Source organism: Scaptodrosophila lebanonensis, unplaced genomic scaffold (genome assembly GCF_003285725.1).
Source record: "Scaptodrosophila lebanonensis strain 11010-0011.00,11010-0021.00 unplaced genomic scaffold, SlebRS2 tig00000159-arrow-arrow-pilon, whole genome shotgun sequence".
NCBI lineage: Eukaryota > Metazoa > Arthropoda > Insecta > Diptera > Drosophilidae > Scaptodrosophila > Scaptodrosophila lebanonensis.
Window position 1 is genome coordinate 260,189 of NW_022060596.1, and position 20,538 is coordinate 280,726.

At 37.6% G+C, this 20,538-nt stretch overlaps 2 protein-coding genes across 2 annotated transcripts; one reads left to right on the forward strand and one right to left on the reverse strand.

Annotated features, from left to right (window-relative positions):
* Window positions 1-1,906: 1,906 nt before the first annotated feature.
* LOC115629565 (proteasome subunit alpha type-2-like) lies at window positions 1,907-4,035 on the forward strand. Its single transcript, XM_030526057.1, has 3 exons — window positions 1,907-2,589; window positions 3,751-3,892; window positions 4,000-4,035. Exons 1-3 carry the CDS (start codon window positions 1,907-1,909, stop codon window positions 4,033-4,035), a joined length of 861 nt encoding a protein of 286 aa, XP_030381917.1.
* Window positions 4,036-6,120: 2,085 nt separating this feature from the next.
* LOC115629566 (proteasome subunit alpha type-2-like) lies at window positions 6,121-20,538 on the reverse strand. Its single transcript, XM_030526058.1, has 2 exons — window positions 20,426-20,538; window positions 6,121-6,787 (listed from the first exon to the last, which is right to left on the reverse strand). The coding sequence occupies exons 1-2, from the start codon at window positions 20,536-20,538 to the stop codon at window positions 6,121-6,123; spliced, it is 780 nt and encodes a 259-aa protein (XP_030381918.1).

The following is a 20,538-nucleotide window of genomic DNA, read 5'->3' on the forward strand; positions in this document are numbered from 1 at the left end:
AAAAAACAAATATGCTGTTCGCATTAATACTAGCCAGCGAGAATTTCCGGAAAAATCAATTAAATGTATAAAGAATTAGGCTCATTAAATTTATTTGTAACTTTTTTAAATACATTTCTAGCATTGGAAAAAGTACTTGCATCTTGTTTCGCTGGTATTGTATATTTAAGTGGCAGTTTATTACCAGACAATTTTTGCCAAGTTTGTTTAATTAATACACAGTTTGGTACTTATTTTAAACAAGAATTGCGTCTTTTAAATATTTCATCTTTAATTTTCGTTTGACTCACAAAATAAGACTTAACTCAGTAAAATTTGAAGTTTGAAAAATGTAATTTTTTATTTGGGCCCAGTAGGCATCTCTACTGTGTGCGAATTCTAGTGTTTTGAAAAACTACAAGGTTTACATATGATTATTTTTATGTCTAAAAATATCTTTGTCAGTGGCACCGAGAATTGGTTTTGAGGCGAAACGTGGGCGAAAGGGATTTCTGATAAATGACCAAGAACCAACAGTGTTGTTATAAGTATTATATTTCTTTGGATAGTTTATTTTATTTTAAACAGACATTGCTGGAGGCAATCGATCTTGTGCAGGCCGTTCGCTGAATTCTTAGCATTCACAACAAGAATTTTGAATTTGGTTTCTTTGGTTTTCTTCGTTAGGAATATGCTTCAATTGCTTAACACTCGCCTCCTCTCGTCTTTTGCGAAAATTACGAAGCTTCTGTTGTGCCCTTGCTGTCAAATGTTTGCCAGCGACCAGCGCTGTTTTAAGCTCAATCTTCATGTTCTCCAGAACGCCAACAGAAACTTCCTTCAGCACCTGCAGAACGCTGTTGGGGTCCGTTATTTGCAAGGCTAGATCATGATTTTGAGTGTAAATGAACGTCTGAACCAAAAACACGGCCAATACGGTTGTGGCAAGCCACAATAGGGAAGTCATTGCTCAGAACAATGAGCGCGAGTTGTCTCTTGAGTGAAATATTATTTAAGACAAATTTCAAATTATTTTTTGTGTGATTGTGGCTTTGACTTTGAATAGTGTTCAAAATGCTGCTATCTTACAAATTGTATTTAAACTACTATTTGCTATGAGTTAAATTATTAAACATGTAATAAAGCCATATAATACTATTAGCACTAGAGATTTGTCCCGAAAAAAAATTTAAAATTTCGTTTGTAGATTTGCTGGAAATATCCAAATTCCTATGATCAGCTTATCAATGTATTTAGATGCTGCAGCCCGAATACATTATTGTTACACGTGTATAGAATCGACAAAAGGATGAAAAATGGTAGTTCTATTCCCGATTTAACATACTTTGGAACATTTTTTCTATACGACTTGTAACACGTTGAGTTTCTTCAGCTTACTTTTATCCAACGTTTACTGTGTTGCATCAAAAGAAACACACACAACTATATTCGGTTTTGAGTAACGTAATTGTTCAAATAATTGTATATAATACATACATAAATCGGTTCAGAAATGACGACAACTTTTCACTAAAGTAATGTGCAGGTGAGAAACTATTAAAATGTTGACATATCGTACTCGTTTGAAACTTATTCAATAAACAAAAAATTGTGTGATTATTGGCTAATGTGCATTTGGCTTTGAAAGAGTTGCTAGAAAATGGTTATCGCTCTCGGTTATGAGTATAATATTCGCTGGAAATTCGTTAGAAAACCCGCAAAAAAATGCCCATAAAACAATTTTAATTAGCTAGAGACAAAGTAGAAAATCTGAAGTCAAGACATTTTGCATCCATACTATATATCATATGCTTTCAACTCATTTGGGTCAGCTGGTGTAACATTTAAGTAAAAAGAAAACTCATTCATTTCAATAATATCGTTTGAAATACAAGTAGTTCAGAAGTGTACAAAAATAAGTCGCAACATGTTCAACTTCTGCCTATCGCCCTTCAGCGCCAATGGCCATCTCTTGCAGGTGGAGTACGCCACGGTGGCCGCCTCTAAAGGTGAGACTAGCGTCGGAATTCGGACCTGCGACGGAGTCGTGATTGCGACAGAACGCCGGTTCCAGCTTGGGCTCGTTGACGAAGCGACATTGCAAAATGCGAAGAAGGTGAGTGAAAACATTGGCATTACCTATTCTGGACTGGAGCCGGACTTCCGGGTGCTGGTGGATCGTGCACGCAAATATGCTGAGGTCTACCGAGTCAAATACGATGAACTGATGCCAGCCTTCGAGCTGGTGAAGCAGATGGGGACTCTTTTGCAGGAGTACACGCAGTCGTGCGGAGTGCGACCCTTCGGAGTGTTCCTGCTATATGCCGGATGGGAATCTGGTGGACCATTTTTGTACAGAACCGATCCTTCAGGCGCATATTGTGCCTTAAATGCAGCAGCATTCGGAAAGAACGCCGCTATTGAGAATGAGTTTTTGAAGTGTCAGGCTTGTGACGAAATGAAGCTGGACGTTGCTGTCTGCACTGCCATTATGGCTCTCAAGAAGGGCTTCAAGGGGAACTTGTCTAAGCACGACATTGAAGTTGGCGTCTGCCATGAAAACGGCTTCTCATTACTGGATGCTAACACCATCTCCCCACAAGAGCCCTTGTATAAAATATATAGTATATATCATAAAATATAATCATTTTTCATGTAAAACATTGTAAATATTGTATATATGTACATAGATATAAGTGCGTCCTATAGATACTTACTATAGACAACTTTTGTATTCCCTAACTTTCAACTAGCTTAAGCTGCCATATTGGTAGTAGAAAACTAGTTTAATAAATTGTATATAAGTAAAAAAAAAAAAAAAAAAGCTCGTGTTTTTCCTATTTTACTATATTCTGCGACACAGATTACATTTCTAAAATACATACATCCATTGTTTGAATATATCTTCAACATATTTTCTTCGGCTTCGCCGCGGGAACTGAGTCTGGGAATGCACAGGAATTTATTTTTTTTATCTATTTTTGAATTTTGTTCTAAAAATTCGCACCCTTAATTGTTTATTTCATCATAATTCTAATAATTCTATAACCCCAAATGTATCTCTGTCCATGATCTGCCAGCAGGTGTTGTGCTTGAGACTTTGGCTCAACTTTGGACTGACCACAACTCATTTGAATTGCGTAATTAATATATATATTATTTTTTTATTTACAATCAATTTTTTGAGGATTTTCGATTTTTTAAAAGTCCATATTAGGTGTTTCTATTAGACTGTGTGCCTGCAGCAATACAAAATTTGACCGCCACGATAATATAAGGATCAGACCTGAAAAATAATGTAGTGGCTACTTGGTAAGAAATTCCAAATTCAACTCTGATTCATTCACAATTCATTGTGCATACTAGAGTTTATTTGGGTGAGGAATTTTGGAATGCGACATCGAAGACGCTGCATGTACGAGTCTGCAGTTTGTGAGTACAATGGAGAGGCAGGATATTCACATTCGAATGGAACAAACACAATCACCAGCCATGACATATGGCCGACCACTCTTGGCCATAACTTCGCACAATTTGCTTAATTGAATTTATGAAATACTCGTAATAGCCACGTTCATGTAACTGGAACTCGAATTAAAACTGAAATTCATTTTGTGGTTCTGAAACAGCAACAGCAAGGAGCCAACCAACACTATGTGTGTGCGTGTGTTTGTGTTGATGTGTGTGTGTGTGTGTGTGTGTGTGTGTGTGTGTGTAATGCAAACGTGTCATTAAACACTTAAGGGCACATCAAATGAGCTGGGCACGCAGAATGCGGCAATTGCTGATAGTGGTGGCTGTGGCGCTGGCGGTTACAACGCCGATCCAAGCAGGAGGCGGTAGCAGCCTAATGGGGCGGGGCGGGGCGGATCTGGGCTGGTCTGGGCGGAGCTGGGATGTCGGACTTGAAGTGGTGAGCGGTTTGTGCCCTGTTGTTGCCATAAAACCGCCAAAGCACAAACTGTCAATCATGAGCATTTAACATGAAATGCCAACGAAAACAATTAAGCATGATTACAGCAACAACACGGCGAGCAACAGCCACCCAACAATTAGATGTTTATGTAAATTATTTATACATATATACTATTTGTATGTATGTACATGGCATAATACACGGGGCGCAGAAGGCCGCGTCACTTCGGTCGACTGGGCCGCATTTGCATAAGTAGACAAACAGTGGGGGTGGGCGGTGGGCGGTGGTCGGTGGGTGGCGTGGTTAGATGCGGCTGGACGAGTGTAAGCAGACAACAACAGACAAAGTCGTCATCATCACCACCATCATCGTCGTCGTCGTTGTCGTCGTCGTCCTCATCACCATCACCATCACCTCCATCTTCGTCTCGTTGGCCTGGCTACAATCGCAGCGGCCGTAATTAGTAGCAATTACAACAAAAACAGTTACAGCAGTAGCAACAAGAACGCCAAAAGCAGCTAGCAACGCAAACACTCGTACATACATATAGCAATAAATTTCACGCCAAAGCGATGGGCATTAACTAATTAATTGTGTTAAGCAAGCCGCAAAAACAACAAACAACTGAAGCAGCCATCCAACCGACATCCCGACCAACAACCCAACCACAAAATGCCCGTCAATTGGTCGCTCATTAAAATTTGTCATTTTTGTTGATATAGATGTTGTTGCTTTTGCTTTTGCTGTTGTTTTTGTTTTTGTTTTTGATTTGGTTTTTGTTGCTACTCTGCCTATTGACGCTATTTGTTAATGTGTCTGTCTGCAAGCAACATGAACAACATCAACATCACCGCTCGCTCCTGCTATTCTTGATAATTTCCACTTTTAAATTGATGTCTGACATTTGGTGTTTGTTCAATTCACCGAAATGTCACTCGTGACATGAGTGAGGTGGCACGCACGCACGCACGCACGCACACTCACAATCACGCGTTTCCACAGTTTAAATGTAGTTTATGAATTTGCATTCAATTTTTGCTTAATTAATTAAAGTACATCAAAGAAGTATTAAAGAAATATCAGCTCGTAAATATGCAAGTATTATCTCATCATCAAATATGAGCATTTTCCAATGCCAAATATTTAACCCATTCTTGGGTGTTTTTATTGGTGGAGGCACGCTCTCTCATGCTATTGGTCGGAAAACCCATAGCTGGCACTCAAGTGGTATGTATTAGTTGCCCAAAAACAAGCAACACTGTTTTTAACTTTTAATTTATCTCTGTTTTTATTCTGAGAAAAAATTTGACGAAATGTTTTGTTTTACAAATGTTGTCCAATGTCCGTTTAAAGAAATAAAAAATGTGAAATGGGAAGCAAGGGAAAGGGAGTTTACACTGCTTCGGGCACTACATTTAGGGAAGATGAACGAAACCAACCAGAGGTCAGAATAATGTTTTGGTCATGCCAAAATCCTGAGAGAAATGACACTATCCCCTCAGTCACTGACTACTGCATCCCCGAAGAGTATCCCCACACTCCCTTTGATACTGTCATTCGCTCTAGCGAAGAGGAGGAAACTGTAACCCACCTCTTCTGTGACTTCCCAGTCCTGTCAAGGACAAGACAACGCTTTCTAGAAGCTAGCCTCTTCCCAAGTCTATCGGCACTAGCAAACAGAAAGCCGATAGACATTTTCAAATTCATCCAGGCAGCTCTATGGATGGATGAGTCAGGGCTTACACCCTGGCTGCCGTACCTACCTATCTACCTACCCAATAAAAAAGCAAATTAATTATCAATATTCATAATAATTACATGATGTCAATTTTGTTTTCAGTCCGAAGAAAATATGTTGAGATACATTCAAACAATGGATGTATGTATTTTAGAAATGTACCTAGCGAGCAAGCAGAATACGAGTATATAAACAAGAATGAAATGCTGGAGAACAAAGACAGACAGACAGACAGACAGACAGACAGACAGCATTATTAAACCTGTGCTGCTATACTGCTTAGCAAAGAACCGAATTTGAATTCCCTTCACTCCAAATGAATGCACACATTTATATTTTTGAATAACGAAACTTTATTTATTGAGTGCATTTTGAATTTTTGGTTTTATGGTTTTATTTATGTTTTAAATTTTGTTGGCTTGCTGTGTCGCAGAATATAGTAAAAAACGAAAAACACGAGCAAGAACAAGAACCTACTTGTATTATTTCAATCAAAAAGCGTGTTCAAGTGTATTTCGATGGTGTTAGCATCCAGTAATGAGAAGCCGTTTTCATGGCAGACGCCAACTTCAATGTCGTGCTTAGACAAGTTCCCCTTGAAGCCCTTCTTGAGAGCCATAATGGCAGTGCAGACAGCAACGTCCAGCTTCATTTCGTCACAAGCCTGACACTTCAAAAACTCATTCGCGATAGCGGCGTTCTTTCCGAATGCTGCTGCATTTAAGGCACAATATGCGCCTGAAGGATCGGTTCTGTACAAAAATGGTCCACCAGATTCCCATCCGGCATATAGCAGGAACATTCCGAAGGGTCGCACTCCGCACGACTGCGTGTACTCCTGCAAAAGAGTCCCCATCTGCTTCACCAGCTCGAAGGCTGGCATCAGTTCATCGTATTTGACTCGGTAGACCTCAGCATATTTGCGTGCACGATCCACCAGCACCCGGAAGTCCGGCTCCAGTCCAGAATAGGTAATGCCAATGTTTTCACTCACCTTCTTCGCATTTTGCAATGTCGCTTCGTCAACGAGCCCAAGCTGGAACCGGCGCTCTGTCGCAATCACGACTCCGTCGCAGGCCCGAATTCCGACGCTAGTCTCACCTTTAGAGGCGGCCACCGTGGCGTACTCCACCTGCAAGAGATAGCCATTGGCGCTGAAGGGCGATAGGCAGAAATTTTGTACACTTCTGAACTACTTGTATTTCAAACGATATTATTGAAATGAATGAGTTTTCTTTTTACTTAAATGTTACACCAGCTGACCCAAATGAGTTGAAAGCATATGCTTTATAGTATGGATGCAAAACGTCTTGAAAGTCACGTAGTAAGTTGCACAAAGTATCTAATATATTATCATGATCAGTATTATTTTAGATTTTATCTATACTATGTACTACAGGGGCTTACTGCATACAAGGAGATTTTAATTTCTTGGCTGTGGCTTTATATCCTTTGCAAAGGCAAAGTACAAGTACATGAATATGGGCAGACAGCAAACATGGAATCAAAACTTTGTGATTTAATGATTTCAAAAACTATGTCAAAATGTCTCATAATCTGGAAGACTCAATGTCTTTGATACTTAATTCCAGAGACTCGCAGACAACAGATAGTATTTAACAACTTGTATTCGAATTAAAAGTCATTTTGTTGAATTTGTCGAAGCAGTGGTGCTATGTATGTCGGAGGCCAACTGCAGTTTGTTGCATTGTTGGCTAAACATTACGTTAATGGGAAGTCCATTAGGAATTTATGTATATTTCACAAAGTTGTCTGTCCGCTACAGTCCGATGCTAAACAACAACAACAACAACAACAACAAACAGCTAATCAACAAGTTGAAAGTCCTTCCGAAACTCACCAAACAGATAGCTGCTTAAATGCTTTACATCATTAAACATTTCGTTTAGTTGAGCGCCTGTTTCCCGACCCTGTTTGTCTCAGCAGCTGCAGGGCGGCAATGAAAAACAATCATTAATTCCGCTGCTCTATAGCCCTCAGCTTACTTGGCTTACCTTCCTGCTGACGCCTGTTGGAGCATTAAAATGAGCAACTCCCCCACTCCTGTTCGCTCGGAAACTCAAACAGCGCTCGTAAATTCAACTAAATATCATGAACACAATGTAAATTTTAAGTTAAAATCACATTAATCATTTTTCGCACAGCAAGTTAGCAAGAAAAGGGTGCACGGCATACAAGCCCTTCTCCACCGTCCCTCCCCATTCGCCTAGCGTTCCATTAATGTGTGTGTGTATGTGTGTGTGTGTGTGTGTGTGTGTGTGTGCGTGTCCGTAACTATGCCATATAAAATGAAGTGGGTAGCATATACGTACACAGCATGCAGCATGGAACATGTAGCATGGGGCATGAAGCATTAAGCTAGGAAGCTTGAGCTTGAAAACTGGGGCCGTAAAGCGTACAGACAAGAGACTTTGCGACAACTTTGGCAACAGGACATACGGACACACGGACACACGGACATACGGACGTTGGCACTTCACATTCCCAGACATTGCCAGCACACGATTTGATTATGTATGTATGAAGCTAAGGACGAGCAACGAGAGGCATGTAAAAGTAGAACTGATTGTCGGCCATGCCTGGCGTCCTTTTACTTAGGCCCATGATGTTCGTCCGTTTTTGTGCAAAAAAAAAACAAAAACAAAAACAAAAACTTTACTTTGACAATTGTCGGTAACTTTATTGCTGGCTACATCTTAAAATGAGAGAAGGAATGCCACCACCGTATAATTTGGCAATTCAAGTTGCATTAATCATCAACTTGTTGGCGGCCCTTCTCCTTTTATTGACTGTCCACCACCTTGGCTACTGCGACATCAGCCCCATCAACTCCTATCCTCCCGCTCCATCTCAATCCGTTCTTGAAGCACCTGTGCGACTAACGCGCTTCTAATAGACTGACTATTCATGCACAGGTCCAGTCAGTTGGGTTTTTGCGTTGCGTTTTGCGGTACGGCCGGTTATAAATTATCAGCGTCTGACTCTCAGTTTGTATTGTCACTGCGTGCTGTGGCTGCGGACTATATGGAGTGGATAGTGGACACTGGACAGTGGACAGTAGACAGTACACAGAGGGGACTGTCCATTGCCGACTGCCGACTCCCGACTTCCGAGTTCCGACTGCTAACTGCGTTTTGGGTGCGGTTTAAGTAGCATGCGGCCGAGACCGCCATAAACGTCTGATACGAGGCGAGTGTCTGCCCTCTGGTGTCTGTGTGTTTCTGTGTGAGTGTTCGTGCGTGCCTGTAGTTGCAATAAAACCGCAAAAGCTCATAAATGAAACCACAAAGTCACTCTAAGTGCATGCCACATAAATTCTACAAATAACGCGCACACAGACCAAAAAAACACAGAAACACATTTACATATAAATATGCACAGAAGACCCTATGGAACCTTTGGGCCCAATGTCCAAAAAATGTTACCGACCCTATCGACCAAAATACGTGATTCAGAGATTTTAGATTTTAAAAAGGAAGAAAATAATCAACAGTAAAACAATTGGTTGCAGTGTAGTGAGGTTGCTACTCCAAGACATGCTCTATGAATTTCCATTGTCATATTCGGATTCTTTCTATATGGGATGGTACAATCCTATCCACGAACTTTGATGTACAAGTATATACAAGTATATGATTACTTACTTATTAACAAACATAGAGCTACTCATATGCTTCTTCGCAGAGTTTTTCTGAATCGTTGTTAACATTTATTGCTGAGCCATTTTGTATAAACATATTAAACATATTCCTTGAAAATTTTGTGATCTTTGGAAGTACTCGCCATTGTGCCATTTTGGAGATAATGCATAAATAATGTTATAATATCGCCCCCTATGTTTCTGCTATTTATTCTTTATTTCTATTTATTATTTCTTCAACATTCCTGAACATTCCATGTGGGCTACACATAATTTTCAAAAATCTGTCTTACATTTCACATTATTATTATATTATACTATACTTCACAGCAGTTTTCGAGGTTTCCTGCACTTCCAACCATTACCTCGAGCCAGCAATTTCAACCTAATGTATTAGAACAGTTGCCAGAACAAAACGTATAATATAAAATACAAAATCGCATGTCTCACTTTATGTGAATTAAATATTTTCAGAAATAAGTGAATGGTTTGTACTTTCACAAAACAGAACAATTTGAAATGCATTTGGGAGGATTTGATATTTGATGCTTCCGCCTTGTTTAATTTTTATTGGAATTTATCTTCTTTTTGTTCATGGCTAGAAATGCCTACAATTTAAATAATAATTGGCAAGCCTCTATGCGTCAAACTTCTTAAATGCAATTCAGTTATTGGTGCGAAAACATCGACTTTTACAATTTCTATGTATACATATGTAAGTGTTCAAGCACGTGGTGTCTTCCTTTGAGGAATTTAAAGACTTAAAGAAGGTTTTAAGTTGTGACATTTTTCTTCCTCCTTTTTTTCCCAAATAAACATAAACAACACACCAACAGTAAAACAAAAATCTGTTCTTGTTTAAAAATATAATCTCAGAAGGAAATGTAATTTCATTAAAATTCAATAGAGTAATTACTTGCTTTTACAGAATGTGCGATGGGTTCCAAATACTCAAAGCCTTTGCGGCCCTCCTCCACTAATATGAAGCAACAGCGTTCCTTTTATAATCATTCGCATTATGAAAAAAATCAAAACCACCATTTTCAGATGCGTAGTAAACGAGTTTTTTAAACTGTGAGAGCGATTTATAAAATTTCACATTTTTACTTACACGATCAACTTTATTTTCTGCGCATGTTTTGAGCAACCAATATGTTTTTTGTTCCATGTTTCAATGTTTATATTTAATTCAACTGCAGCAAAAAAAAACTGTGCATATGTATGTATGGTTTTTTATAGTCAACAAATTCCGGATGCCAGTGGCAGTTTTTTAATTGCTCGCGCTCTAATGAAGCGCTTGCCAAGTGCAAATTACACAAAGCCAATTGGTTACAAAAGGAAAACGAAAAATATCACATGCGTGAAAAAGAGGCTTAAATGTGTGAATGTGTGTGTGTGTGCGTCTGTACAAATATTGCCTAGCTGCCAAACGTTTTGTGGCAAAACAATAACAACAACGACAACAACAACAATTGCAACAACATCTACAACAAACTCAAAAACATGTTCACTTTGTGCGCCGCCTTTTAGTATTTTTTTACTGCATTTCAAGCAGAAAAATCTAACGAAAAATTTGAGTACGTCTGTCTATCTGTTTGTCTGTCTGTCTGTCTGTCTGTCTGTCTGCCTGTCTGTCTGTCTGTTAGTCCGCTGTCTATTGCTTTTTCTCTTGCGTTTCCATTGCGTATATCGCACACATTGTGCAGCGAGTGAAAATTTTCCATGCGAGTCTGCTCTGACGTGCGTAAAAGTTATTGTTACAAGTTTAGCACTTTCCATGGATTTTTGGAAGCGCTTTTGGTTGCCAGCCATCTAACCATCGAACGCCACGAACAATGTGGAAAAATATTTCAGGCTAGCATATAAGAACCCAAAATAAAACGTCCTGAATCCTGTCAATGCTGACAACACGCATACACTTTCCTTACTCTACAGAATTGTGCCTTCAATCTTCAATCTTGCAATCAAATGCATATACTAATATATTAATATGCTATGGGAGATAGGAAATGTAATTGAGGGTATTATTCATACAATTAAAAGACGATTTTAATAAAAAAATGTTTAATTACAAAAAAAACAACAATTATTATTAGCAGTGATAATACAGTAATACAATTGCTTTGTTCTTGGTGCCCTTTGCAAGCAATAATTTAAAACATTTACATCATTTACAATTTTTGATTTACAATTAGTTTACATTTACTATAAAGGTAAAACATTCCGAATAATTTATATTTGCTCAAGTATTTTGTATCAACTCGAACTCTGACCATTTATATTGTTTGTTAAAATAAAGGAAGGCAAGGTTAAAAAACACAACTAACTAATTTGGTTGCTCAACAACACTTTCTGTTGAACAGCAGCCTTCATGGGAGTTGGTCGGCTGTTTTTTTTCTTAAACAAATGTGTAAGGCAACATGTACTTGTATCAGCAATTAAAAAGCAATGAAATGATAATAAAATAGACGCTTAAATATGATAGCAGTAATAGTTGTACAAATAATATAATTTATTAATTATTTCATTGCATTCTTCCTTCGTCCTTTTAGGGCGTCTCAATTTATCAAGAAATTGTCTGCTTCTTTTCCTTGATAGGTGTACAACAGAATTTGGATTATGCTTAAATTATAATTATTAGATTTCTACTATTTAGGCTATGCTTAAAGGCCTTCATTATAACGTAGTATTTAATATTATCACCTATGCTGACAGCTTATTTTTGTCGAAATAAAATAAAATGAAAGTAAATTTAAAATATAAAATGCAAAATGGAACAACAAACAATAAAATGAACTTATGTTTTCACAAAATAAATCATCAAATAATAATAGAATTTATATATTATATTTTATATACTTATTTCTTAAGCTAAAGCTAAAGTTTTCTTTAAGTCAAGCTATTGTCTCAAAACTGTATGATTTTATGATATAATTTATTTAATTCATTTGCCGCCGGTTAAAAAAGAAATAATTTCGAATTGTTCGATACTGTTGGATACTGCAGTTGGTGTTGCAAGTAAAACAACTTGGGCAGCATGCCCTTCCTTTTACTAAAAATGCATTGTAACATGTGTAAAAAATTTAAATACATACTCGTGCATATTCTACACAAGGCTAAAAAAAAACTCTTTGAGGTGAGGTGAACAAAAACAAAAAGTGCAACACAACATCGCTTGTCCTTTGGCATTTATTTGCAATAGTGTGTGTGTGTGTGTGTGCGTATGAGTGTAGGATTGTGTGTTGAAACAAACGAGAGATGAAACGGCAACTGCAAAAATTGCAGCTCTTTGTGGCTCGTTACAGCCGAAAAAAAAGCCCAAAAAATTGGTTGGCAAAGTGAAATGCACAAAAGCAATGAAAATTTGATTTTATTACTGGAATTTTGATTGGTTGCCTTCACAATGCACTAACACACACATGTGGGAGTGAGTGTGTGTGTGTGTATCTTTTAAACGGAGACACTCGCTCATAAATGCCCCAGCAAGTGATGGCCAAGATGTCAACGGAGGGACAACTATAAAATACTAACATGAAATGCCGCATGAAAATTGTAAAACAATTTTTGCGATAATCCGATTTAAAATTTCAAAGTTTTCACTTGCTGAGCTGAATCTTTAGAGCTCTACGAGCTGTGCCTACAATTGAAACGGCCTACTTACTGCGGCCATTCAACTGGATTGAAATGGATGCAACATATTGGGGCTTAATCTGGGCAGACTTCGAAATTGTCAATTAGGCGCCACTTTAAATTTTAATTAGTTAACGAACAGCAGTCGGTGCGGCACCCAATTAATTGCACAAACAACAGAACAAAGCTAAACGCCAAGGTGGCATTGCTGACGTTTGCCTTTCGAGGAGCTATCTAAATGAATTATGTGCAGTACACATACAAACGTATATAGTACATACCTAAATGCTGCACACAATATGCACACATACGTACAAACATACAGGCGTGTATGCATATAATAAATAATAATAATAACCAGCATAAATTGAGAGCGCGGCTGCAACAGCCTGCAATAAACTAGAAACGAGGCAAATAAACACGCATTAATATGCAGAAAGGACATGGGGGGGAGTGGCAAAAAATCATAATTAACGGCACTCAACTCTGTGCGACGGCCGAGTTGAGGCAGGTGGCGCACAGTGGCTCAAATGATTTCTGCCCGCACAATTAACATTGGCTGCGGGGGAGTTGCTCTTTTCTAGCACCACTCTATTTTCCAATTTCGAGCCCATAAATCTTTATTTAAGGCATTTTAAATTGAGCAATTAGCGGTTCCCTTTAATGGCAGGCACAATATGTATCAGCATTAAGAAAATTTAACTTTCAAACTGAACACTGTCGATTTTAAATGCAATAGCTGACAAAAACATGCTACTAAGCCACTTGCCAAACAAGAGCTCGGTAGTTGTTCGTGCTTGAATTCACGTATCACTACTCGAGAAGAAAAACATTTCACAAGAATCTGCTTGGAATGAAACGCTACTACAGATTCTGATATATGCAAGCAACCTGAACAAATGTATTAAATACATTAAATTATGCACTAAATTCAAGCTGTCAATGGAATGTTATCGTAAGACGACCACAAGGACATCTTCCAAAGGTAATGCGATAAATGCTGCCTTACAAACGAGTCTCTTATGCAAAATATAGTAGGAAGACAATATCAATCCAAGGGCTGGGGGGTGGCAAACAAATTTTTCCATATAAAGTCGACCACACGTTCATTATTATGACGCATTATTTCGCCTTAAAATGGATTTGAGTTGGATTTGTTGAAGTTTTTTCATTGATCATATGCATAAGTTATTTTTTAAATGCATCGTGCATTTTTTAATCAAAATTTTAATTTTTTGGCCCCCCCTTTTGGTAAAAGCTGCCTACGCCCTTGTATCAATCGATGGCTTAAGCAGCACGCCATGCTCTACTGAACTGTTTATCATGAAAATAGAGGGCCCTAGGAAATTCCTCAATGGAAAGTGATTGCACTGCATTTGCATTGCAATTAATTTGGATAGGGGATAACAATAATACTTGTATTTAGTTATTATAAACAAATTTTGTTTAAGCCAATGTGTTTTGCATTTTGCCTAAAAGTACATATTGTCTATGACTGTTTTTAAGTCGGTTGAAAGCTAAGGTGTTCTAAGGCTGCAAGTCCAAAATATCAAGGATTGGGAATAGATAAGAGCGGGCTTACATAAAACGATTCCATTACATTACCGACTGTTTTAGCACCCTTTATCCAACAATATAATGGAATCCTTCGAATTTTTTCCATCCTCTTCTTGGCAAATTTTAATTTTGAGAACAACAAAGAAATTAACCTACATGTGATACACACTTTGTGTCTGGAAATAGATAAAAAATTCAAAATTCTACTAAAATTCTTTGCCCGAGGCTTCTTTTGAAATTTGCTTCAATCCAGTTGGAATATTATTACAAGCTAATTATTTGTTTTTTTCTTTTTAAGGGCTTAAAGCATTCTTTAAATGTGAACTAAAAAATAATAATAATTTTAAGTATAGAAATTTTATTCAACAGCGATTGATATAATTAAATTTTGCTTTTGTGTCTTCTTATTAATCTTTTATTTCATTATGCCTATATTGTGCCTGGCGATATGGAATCACCTCAGGGTAAATTACTCGAACCAATCCCATCAAATGCACAGAAAAAACTTTCTAGCTGTCCTGGCTGGGACACCGTTCGAGTTTTTACCAGGATCATTTACGCAAAACATAATGTTGGATTTGTTGCTTTAAGAAAAACGTAATTTTTAAGTTTTTCCTTCTTTATAAGAGTTATATATTCATATACTGCCCTTATTAGATTTTTTCTGGGTTGAATAATCTGCATTTATGTGTTTAATAGATCTCAAATAAATTTATATTATAAAGGAATTCAATGTATTAAACCACTGAGAGTTAATAAGTACTTTTTTCATGTTCAAGCAATTTCTATCGTATTTATTCATTAGCTTGCAGTCATTTAAACAAGTAAGAATTTCCACAGCATGTTCACGCAGGTTTTGTTCAGATAATATTATAAATTACAATAAACTTTTTTTGAAATTATTTTGTACAGAGGCCTGTCTTATTTCGATTCAAATGAAGATTTTATTATTAAAGCTACTATACCCGAAATAGTAATTAAGTTGTTAAACATGTCGCCAAGGATTTGTTATTTTTGTGCCATTTGCTTTATTGAAATCAATATTTATTTCTGTGTCGCCTTTTCTCCGTGAAATACATATCTTGTTGTTATAATATAAAACGACAGCTCTATGTATTTTTTGAACTTTTTATTTTTTGAAACCAAATACTGTTCTTTCTACTTCTCCGCTTCTGTTTGGCAAAAATTCATGTCTTATTTTTTCGCAGGCACCAATGCGAATCAAACCGTGGTTTGCTGAATATTGGGGAGTTAGAAATCCAAAATATTTGAAGATCGTATTTATCAAACATTAAAGCAATATGTTGTCGAAAGACAACTCGACTTTTGAATGGCACTAACTATTCATTTATTTTTAAAAAATGTTTTGTGTTATGTCTGAAAACATATATAAACGAATTCACAAAATGTCACTTATATAAAAACTCGATGTACTTGTATTTTAACAAAAATATATAACTATGTAGGATTAGGGTTAATTATAGGGTAAAGTGTGGGCAAATCTCCCAATTAATTTGAAGCGAATTAAAACCAACCGAGCACAATCCATTTTTGTTTTAAAAGTTGTTTTCGGGTTGGAAGCGAATGCTAAAACACATCGAAATAAAGAGCTTTCTCTAACTTTTGCTTAGATATACATTTTTGGAAATAAATATTATTGCGTAGTGGAACTTTAATAATTTGTTCGAATGCCAAGAGTATTCTTTTATTCGTTGTTGAAATAATTTATTATTAATTGCTTCAAGTTTTCTTAAGCTCTTCATATTTTTTGAGTTTTCCAAATTGCTGTGGTTTTGTGAAGCTTTCAATATGCGGAATAGTTTTTCAATTAAATAAATAACAACGATTGCGCTCATTTAAAAATGTTGATTTTCTCGGACCTAATTGCATTTGTGACCACTGTACAGTGGAAGTGGAAAACTTGCCAAGTCAAAGACTATAACAAACTGGCTGAGCAAATACAAAAAATTGCGAGAGAACAGGAGAAGATCAAACATGCACATATGTATGTGTATGTGTGTGCTGTTTACCGTTATAATTACTAGCATCAGTTGTCAAATACAAAAAAGAAAAAAAAAACATCCAAGCTGCACTCTAAATGCAGAAGAGGAAAGCCAGCGTCTAAGTCGGAGCCGACGCCGGCGCCGGCGCCGATTGCAAGGCAAAAGGAGCTTATGTTTTATTTACCCATCCGTCCAATCGTGGCTGAGGAGCCTCAGCATCTGTCTAACTACTGTACGAGTACATATGTACTAGTATGTATATCTAATTAATGTGCGGCTCTGGGTTTCCATTTTCCTTTTGAGCAATCAGAGTGCAAATCAACTGTCAGTGGACGGGCAGAAGGGCATGTAGCTGAGCAAAGGTGTGGAAAATCTGCAGCTCCCCTCTATGCCAAATCATTAAAATGTTGAAAGCCGTGTAAACACACTAAAGAAATGAAAGACTTTATAAAACGTTTGGAATTGGCTTTCATTGTCTAAGCGGATATTTCAATTTCTTCAGCCTGAAGGCCTTCAATGCTCTGGCAATACATATACTACTTCTATATGTATACAATTTTTTGATTTAGGATTAATTCTAAGTGACAAAAGTTGAATACAAGTAATAATAATAATAATATTTCAATTTGTATGCACTTAGCCGTGTCATTTATTGATGCTCTCAATTATTTGGAGGAAAGTAGCAGTATTGCTGTATGTACAAAAATGAATTTACGAGGATCGACGATCAGAAGTAACTCTCTCTATTACATTGTTGATGAACTTATTTTATTTTATGCTGGCCATATTATATGAACGTTTTTAATTAATTGCTTTGTCAACACTACTGCGGTGAGCTGCTGTTCTACGTTCTTGCTATTTAAAATATGGCACCGTACATAATTATATAACGCAAGTTAGTTTATAAATCTGAGTTGTATGCAGGAGATTCTTCAAGCAATAGAGTGGCAGTTCCCCTCAATTTTAATCCATACCCAAAATTGTGATCCATAGCATAGAGAAGAAAGCGTTCTTGACCAGTATGACGAGATGAGTCCAAATAGCTATGCCCGTCTGTCTATCAACTGTATAGCCAAAAGAATCTCGGAGAGCGTGAGAGCCTGATTAACAAAGCCTGGTATTCATATTCTCCTAAGCTTCTGTCATTACTCCTCGTATTCTCTACCTAATTGGCAATAACTTCCAGTTATATTCGTCGGGACAGCTCTACTTTAAATGAAGTTATAGACATAAAAATAGTATAAATAAATAAATCAAGCTAGCTAATGCTATGTAACCAATTTAATTTCTTCGTATTAATATTACAAGTTACAGTGAAGGTCCTAAAAGTGTGTTACCATGTTGGGCATATAGGACAGTGCATGGGCAGCTAATAAGAAAAAAATATATAAATAAATTGCTTAAGAACTGTGCATATGGGTAAGAAAAATCTAAAAAATTGCAACTACAAGAATCCATCAATTACTGGAGTTACTGAAGAGCTGGGTGCATCTTTGTTCTTTGCCAATCCGAAGTCTGGTGACTTAAGCTCGTAAACTTTCCAGAACTCGTATTAAAGTATTAGTATTCTGACTCTACCACGTCTCCTATTTGTTGTTACAAAAACTGAACGATTTCGTAACAGTCTTTTGCCCTTTCGTTACAGGGTATAACAATGTACACCGATGATGTGTACATCAGTGGACAAAGGTTGTTGATTTATTGCCTCCAATGTGTTGACATATGAGAGTTTATTTGCAATTACAATTGAGTTTTATTATTGACACTATAGGAAATATTTTAGTGCAATTGTATTTGCTGACAAATGAAGGAGAGATAGAAAAAAGGATAACAGGCACATGAGGAAAGTGCATTACTTAAGAAATAGTAGACAAATATGTACAAAGAGATATTACTTGCAAAAAACAAATCACGTTTCTAGGGATTTGAGCCTGAAATAAAACAGCAATCGATCGTATAAGTTTTTCAATCCCATCGGCCATTGTTCAGGGTCGAAGCCTTTCGAAGTAAATGATTGCCTAGCCCAACAGAAAAACGTACCTTTGGAAGGATGTCGGAGGATCATTTCTGAATGTTACGCAATCATTTGTTTGCCAGAACCTTTCAGGGATAATGCTTTCAAATGGAAAATAAAAAGGGAAATTTTTAAATATATATCCGGTGCCCATGATCATGAATGAATAAAGATATTGAAGAAAGTGGGGCACAGTAAAGGATAAGGGAAGATTTATTTTTAGCTTCTTTTATTGTATAGTATGTTTTAGTGCCACATTGAAACCTTTTAATTTAACTGTGAATAGTGCACTATTTTGTGTTTAGTTTTGATTGTGATTGAAAATACAGATATATATATTATCAAAATACAGGAATGCAGTATTTTTTTTCTATTGAATATTCCAGTATGTATTCCAGTTGGTCCCTTCTTTCTGCCTCTATGGCTTGTAGTATGTTAAGAGCAATAACAATGGCGGCAGCAATCAGAAAAACCACTGCCTAGCACTTTGACTTGATAAAATACATATATATATATATATATAATATAATGGGGACTTTGTGTTGTGCTACTATAGTCGTCCACTTGCTGGTTGGCTAATACACACGCACACAGACACAAGCACTTGACCGCGGTAAGCTGTCGCCATTTTTAAAGTTGTCGTTGTTGTTGTTGTTTTTTTGTCGTCGCGACTCTTGAAGCGCTTTTTGTGTCAAGTTTGCCTGTTGCGTTCAGTTCTTGACTAGCCGCAGTTATTGCGCTTGTTGTGGCTGACGGCATTGTTGTTGCCGCTGTCCCGTCCTGCATTGCTGTGCGCTATCTTTTGTTTCGGTATATGTATAATTGTATGTGTGTCTGTGTGTATGTGTAGTATGTATATATGTATGTGTGTGTGTGTGTGTGTGTGTCTGAGCAGCAGCAGGAACAGTAGCAGCAGCTAAACAATTTCCATGCTTAATTAAAAAGTTAAATTTTTGCAACTGCCGCGCCCATAAAACTTGCGACAACTTTGTTTTTGGCGTAAGCTGTATGGGAGGTAAGGGGAAGGGAGGATGGATGGAAGATGGAGGAAATGGAGAGAAAGATGGGGGCGATGGGGCCTGAAAATCTTTTGCTATGCTATGTAAACATTGCCTGAATGTGGCCAACGTCGCCGTCGTTGACTGACTGACAGCTGAGCCACTGTCTGACAACTGCCGACTGACTGGGAACGTTTGTGTACTTTGTAGCTTGTTGCTTGTTATTTGTTACTTGTCGTACCCCAAATGCTGGCAAATGGCATGTAGTGGAGGCGCCCTCTAGGGCTGGAGGGGTGGTGGCGATGCCGCACACTAACGTTGTTTACTGACGTGCTGCGACAGACAGACAGACTGGGACAGATAGGCAGACAGACAGACAGACAGACAGACAAAGAGAGAGAAGCGTTCAGTTCAGTTCAGTTTCCTTCAGTTTAGTTCAGTTCGTTCGTTTCGTCCTTCAGTCACTCAACATCCTTGTTGCTCATGCTTCGCGATTTACTCTCCTCCCTTCACCAATTTGTTGTGGCAATCTCTCTTTTGCTACCCAATAACATTCTAAGCCTGCGGCACTTATTCGAAAAATTACATTATGAAAAAGCTAAAAATGTACGAAGCATCCAACCGCTTTAAACAGACCAAAGACAGACACAAAAATACACACACACACCCGCACCTACACCCACATACTATACTCGTACACTCGCATTCACAGTCACACTCTCTATTCAGCATCCCATTCCCATTCTCATTCCCCACCATTCTATTCCCTGCCCCATCCAGAAGAGTCCGTGGCGTCTGTCGTTGCCACTGGCAATGCAAAATTTAATTGAATAATGACTTAACGCAAAAACTTATTTAAAGTGCATAATTTTCGTTCAGCTTTCAGTTTTCAGTTTACAGTTTACACTCGCTCTCTGCCAACTGCTAACTGTCGGTTGTCAATCATTTTGATTTTGATTTTGAGTTGATTTTGATGTTGTTCCTCGGGTCCGCTACGCTCCGGTTCGTATCTGTACCCGTACCCGTAGTCGTACATCGCCAT